Below are 6,446 nucleotides of genomic sequence, written 5' to 3' on the forward strand. Positions count from 1 at the left end.
TAAATGTCAGAGTTTTAAGATACTTTCATGAAAACACGCATCAAAATACCAACGGCAACACCAATATCAAATATTTCCATTTATTCTATAAATTATAAAAAGTAGAATAACTTTAGTTTCTTTCCTTATATTAAAGCGAAAGTTGAACAGTCACTGCGTGTTTTGTTTACTCCTGCAGCTCATTTTGAAGCCCCGTACACTGAATAACGCATCATTAGTCAAGCACGAAACTGGTCGCCATACTGTACCTGGGCTTTAAAATCTCTAAAATACTTGCATGATCGGTGTGAAGCGCTTTTCCCATTTCCTCGATTGACCCTGGCACTTTTTCTTGGTGTCTTTCTAAACTTCTGGCAGTTATTGATGTTTGTAGAAGTAGTCCGCACCAATCGCGATCGAGAATATTTTTGCGCATGCCCACAAATGATTCCTTTGTTGCGTGTTTTTTTTTATTTTATGATTACATACTTTTCATAAGTTTCTGCCTAAAGAAAGGAACCTTAAAGTAAAGGGGTGGTTGAGTTTCTGTGTAATCAGCAGCAGAGAAACTACATGAGTGCTGAGGTGTTTGGTATACAGTACAGGAAACTAAGTTTAATTTATTCTCACAACGTCAAGTACGCTTTTCATCTTAAATCACAAATCACTAGTTTCAGTAACATTAATACGGGAAATTATGCAATCTAAACTGCGGTGGGTATTGTTGGTTTTGATCTTAACAGTCCTACACGCAAGAGCACAGGACGGTGAAGAAGAAGAAGACAAAGGTAGGTGTTCTTCTGCATATATTGAATAAAATAGTTTTAGTAGCGAAGAGGATTGAAATATACCACAGAAACATTTGTACTTTAGTTTTGTTTATTTTAGAATAATCTATCTACCACTAGAGGTACTGCACGATTTGTGTATTTTTGTCTTTCGGAACCTGCCATTTAAATGATCAATGAACATTTCATGATTTATAAGTGTATATGTTTTATTCACGTTACTTAATTCTTGCACGGATCGTTTGCTCAGAACAGATAAATCAGTCGCACAAAAGATGTACTCAAACAATGGGTTTGACCTCATTTATGTGTGTGTGTGTGTGTGTGTGTATTTATATATATATCGTGCGCAGGTTTTACTCTTCGTATTAAAAAATCATGGTTACTTTTATTTTAACCATTGTTGATTTAACAACTTGGCTGTCATGTGTCCCACCGGTGGGTCACAACCGACTTCTGAATTTTAGTTTATTAGTTATGACTTGTGGACCGCGTGACACACAGGTGAGTCACAGACATTTATGTCTCAAAGCCAAATTTCTCTTCTTGCATATGAGTTTGTGACACTGTGACTGCTCCTAGGCACCTTTTGAATGCTTAATTTTATTCATACTCAATTTATTACGTGGCAGCTGTAACGGATTTGTTATTATATATTTATTTTAATATCAACATTTGTCTAGCTTACGTTTATATTTTAAAACATGCGTACCTTATAGTGTTAAATGTGTATTGCGAAACTCCCACCTATTCTCCAAAGTTGTAGAAGATTCTAGAGAGAAAGAATCAACAATATATGTATATACGTAAACGTGTAAATGTAGCTCAGTATTGTTACGTAAAACTGAAATTTCTAGAACGCCTCACACGGCTATAAATATAACCAACGCGAGGCGACAAAGATTATCTATTATTGATTTGCTATACTTAGTGTGATAAAAACTTCCTAAGCTATAACTATGATTAACGCTTATTAATCGGTAACTTCAGATATATTGACCAAAAACGTTTATAAATTTCGAACAATACAAATCATTCAACTTTTGAGGATTCACATCGTGCATTAATATTTTACGAAAACATTACCTAACGTCATCGGTAGAAACTCAGTCTCTAGTAGGCGTATAAACAGTGAATACTACAGGGATAGCTAGCTTCCCGTGAAGCGAATTGTACCTACATCAGCTCGTAATTAACTCGCTCATCGTGAACCCTCGATAAGATATCGAAGAAGTTCCAGACTAGAAAGAAGACTTTATATTGCTTGTAACTTTGTGAAACTTTTGTTTATAAATCATTGTTTGTAATAACTATTTCTAATAACTGTTATTGTAAATTGTATTTTTGTGTACATATTAAAACGTATTTGTGTAAAAGAAAACTGTGTGTATCAAACTTGTTGGCAAATATCATAAACTGACTATATATCGGCTTTTACTTGACTACTAAATCCAAAGTATAATTTAACTACTAAAGTTAAATTTATAAGTTAACTCAAGTTCAGGCCATTTGAAATGTTAATACGTAACACTGCTAACATGTTAAAAACTTGGTATGCGCAGATTAAACCACAGCGGTATGATACTATTAGTATTACTTTAACTTGTGCGAATTGTAAGGTATAAAAATCAGTAAGAACCATTTCACTTAGGTTACCAGCTCAGATCAGTACGATTTTGATTAAAACTTATATTGTTACTTTATTTAACTTAGTGAAAGCTCTACAACCTCATTAATCCACTTCCCTTCATATAATACAAGATATTCCTCCATTCCTCCTTTAAATACAGAACTTGCTAGCTTCTGTATCACGTAATTGCTGGGTATATCGATAGATGTCGCCAGTATTTAGATTTGTTTTTATACGAAGTTACACAATGAGCTAGCTATCTCTAGCAAAAAAGAAAAAAAAAGGACTACTCAACAGAAAAAAAATTACATTGTTCTCTAAGAGTCCTAAATCTTGAGCTCCTTACTATAGCAAAGTTTGTTTTTAAAAAATGCGTTAAAAATTTGAGCTGAAATATTCCAATACATAAGCAATCGAAAGTATGAAGAAAAGATAAACATCAGTCTGTGGATAATATTTCTCTTTTCAAAACTCACATGGCTATCAATAGAACTGAAACACAATTATATAGTTGTTTTTTTTCCTTCAAAAACCGGTCGTCTAATCCTGAATGGTACTTAGAAGTCACAAGCAAAGAAATTATTTTGACCTTCACAATTTGTCATTTAAACGATCTATGAAAGTTTCACGTATATGGTTTTTGCATGAAATCTAACTCTTGCACGGATCGTTTGTAAAGAACAAAGAATAAAACAGTCCTACAGAAGATGTGCTTACTAAGTGGGATTTACCTTGTCCCTGTACTTTTGGATCCTGGGATTTACCTTGTCCCCGAAGTTCGGGATCCAGACTAGACAATCTTACATGTGCGAGTGAAATACGATGTTTTTTCTTTAGGAATTTAATTATATTGTCCTTATTATTACTACTACCTGTTTTAGTAGTGAAGTCATAGCATTGAGCCTGCGAATGCAACAAAATCAGAATATCTTGTGTAAGAATAATGTTTTTTTAGGTACTTGGAGATTTATGTTGATATCCTGGCTAAGGAATTTTACTACTATCATTACTCAAAAAAATAAAAATAACAAATTTTCATAACAAACCTATCTTAGTTGTAACTACTTACTGTCATAAAATCAATTTAATTATATGTAAAGAAAGAAAAGACCAAATTAACATTGAATATTTCACTTGATAGTCAATCCCACTATTCGTTGGTAAAAGAGTAGCCCAAGAGTTGGTGGTGGGTGGTGATGACTAGCTGCCTTCCCTCTAGTCTTACACTGCTAAATTAGGGACGGCTAGCACAAATAGCCCTCGTGTAGCTTTACGCGAAATCCGTAACAAACCTTAGATAAATATATTATTCTTAAGTCAAGGTTCAAAGATACTTTTCAAGTCACAGAGTCAGCTAGATTAATGACAAAGAAAACAACTTAAACATAATATGCCTATAGGAAAGTTTCCTGTCTGCCATGCCGTAATTAAGCCGTTAACGTTGATTTTATACTGTATCGTATAGTTGATTGACAAATTTCACATGCTGATATGCTACACCAAATTCCCAATTTGATGTTAGAAATACTTATAAAATGAAAAAAACTTGTTTTTTATGTTGTTCTTTATTTCGTATAATGCTAAATGTGTGGATTAGAGAATAATGCACATAAAAAGTGAGTACAAAATACTTCCATTACCTAGAAAAATTAAAGGAACCAAAACTTTTTAACACTGCTTTCACAGCACCTTTATGTCTTAAAATGTGATGAATACCTTGTACTTGAATTGGATGAAGACTAACTTTGAAAAGGCTATCTCTTGTTTGCAATAAGGTGTTGTTTATTATTAAGCACAAAGCTACACAAAGGGCTATTTGTATTGTGCCCACCACAGATATCGAAACATGCCGCTGTGCCACTGAGGGGCCTAGTGTTTTATGACATGAAAATTAAAAAAAAAAACTGCTTGTCATTTAAAGGATTTAGTTACCTTTTACCTCATGTAGTATAGGGAGTATTCTTAATAAACAAATGGAATTTCATAAAGTGCGTTTGAAAATGTTATAACGTTAATAGAATTAATTATAGTAATTAAATCTGTTATTTATATTATCAGTAACCAGGAAGAGTAGTCTTATGTTGGAGGTTATAATTGTTAATAAATATCCGCTTAAAATAGAGTATTCGGCCTCTAAGATTTTATTTAGTGTTTCCTTTCTCGTTCCCATGTGATTCTTTTGGTTTCTGGGTCAGTTTTACTGGTATTATTAGCTAGAGATTAAACTCCAAATCTAGTCTTGTTTCTCCAAGTTTCGATATCACCCATAGAAATACTTCCAAAAAAGGTTAAACTTAAACAAATTTTGCACTTTCCTAGTTCTATCTCGCGAAAATATAGAGTTTACTCAAAAAATTATTTTGTTTATTATGTATCATCGGTAAATGAAATATTATTTTAAAGCTAATTTTACAGTTAGCGCCATTGTTAAATTCGAGAAAGCTGTTAAATTTTGTGTTATTGTTTTTATAGGGACTAATCTTGAATCATACACCACTGTTGAATTAGAAAATAAATTATTCAAGCTGTCACTTTATCGTTGGGTCATATTATTTTATAAAACTGACGGCTAAAATTAGTTTAAAACTCCCGAGCTGAGTATAAACATTGGGCACATATGCGCTATACTGGCGCGGTAACTATCCAATATTAAGGAAGGTTTTCTGTGTCTGTGGACGCATCTCCTTCTAAACGAGTTGATCGAACCAGACCAAACTTTGCATGTTAACTTAGTAGTCTAAAAACAAACAAATTCATATTAAACTTTCCCATATATTGAAAAATAAAAATATTTTATAGAGTGATCTTATATCGTTACTGTAGTAGCTGAATCTTAGTTTCTTCATGAATACTCTGCCTAAACGATCTATCAAATAATACTGTAGTTGCTATTGTAAATAGTTGAGTTTGAACAAAACTCCCATCACAACAAAATTCAACAAGTCAAAAATTGTAAATAGAATTTTCCGCATTTTGGCTTGTTTCCCATGATCACCAAAATATACAGTAATAAAATATCCAGATAAATGCGGAGATTAAATATATTTTTGCTGTTCAAGTTCCCGCTCTTTTTTTATATCACTCTTCTAGTATATACTAAGGTTAGAATAAGCGCTTAAGCCTGAAATAGAGAAGTATTTCATAATGAAATAATTTTTAGGATATTTCTTACTTCTTAATGTAGAATATATTTTTCAGAAGAAGCAAAATTCAAGGTTATTATTAGATTTAATGTATTAAATGTACCAAATGTAGATGGTAGAAATATTGACCATATCTCTACTTTGAAATGGGTTGCTTTGAACAAGAACTGACGCAACTAATTTGCTATTTCTACCAAGTTTCTCGTCTTGATTGCTACACCTCTTCACTTCCGATCCACTTCCCCTGTCTTACAACAATTTTGGAGAATAAATGCCATTGAAAATTCTAGCATAGATCTTCCTTTTTTAGCAAACTTCCACGTTTTCAATAGTGAAAAGACGGAGTGCAGTCGCGTTAAAATAACCTGTGAAACTTTTTAAGTAAGACATTTCAAGTGCATTACAAGAGCATCAAAAAGAAAGCCCTTATGGACTGAGAGTTCATTTTTACTTGTAAACTTTCACCGAATCTGTTGGGCTATCACCAAAGGCAGATCTGGGTATGCAATTTGTCTCTCAAAAAGTTAGTCAAATGTATATGTATATATATCATATTTAGGTGATAAAAAACGGTGTTGTGCACTTTAAAACGTTAGCCACTTCCGACCATATGTTTCTGGTGTTCCTAATTTTAGTGCAGCTCACTGTTATTGGTTCAGCGTGAAAAACTAGGCTACTTTATATATAGTGTATCTGATTTTGTGAGTATGATGAAGTGGCGCTGCCCAGAGAAGAGATTTTGTTTGTTTGTTTTTTGTTTTTGGAATTTCGCGCAAAGCTACACGAGGGCTATCTGCGCTAGCCGTCCCTAATTTAGCAGTGTAAGACTAGAGGGAAGGCAGCTAGTCATCACCACCCACCGCCAACTCTTGGGCTACTCTTTTACCAACGAATAGTGGGATTGAC

General features: G+C 33.3%; 1 protein-coding gene across 1 annotated transcript in view; it reads left to right on the forward strand.

The window, feature by feature from the left end:
- The first annotated feature begins 535 nt into the window (after positions 1 to 535).
- The window catches only part of LOC106457427 (pancreatic triacylglycerol lipase-like), a 38,190-nt gene continuing 32,279 nt past the window's right edge, over positions 536 to 6,446 (forward strand). The window contains exon 1 of the mRNA XM_013916841.2: positions 536 to 767. Coding sequence (XP_013772295.1) covers positions 677 to 767 — 91 coding nt within the window. The 5' untranslated portion in view covers positions 536 to 676. The remainder of the gene's footprint in view (positions 768 to 6,446) is intronic.

This window comes from Limulus polyphemus, unplaced genomic scaffold (assembly GCF_000517525.1).
Source record: "Limulus polyphemus unplaced genomic scaffold, Limulus_polyphemus-2.1.2 Scaffold329, whole genome shotgun sequence".
Taxonomy (NCBI): Eukaryota; Metazoa; Arthropoda; class Merostomata; order Xiphosura; family Limulidae; genus Limulus; species Limulus polyphemus.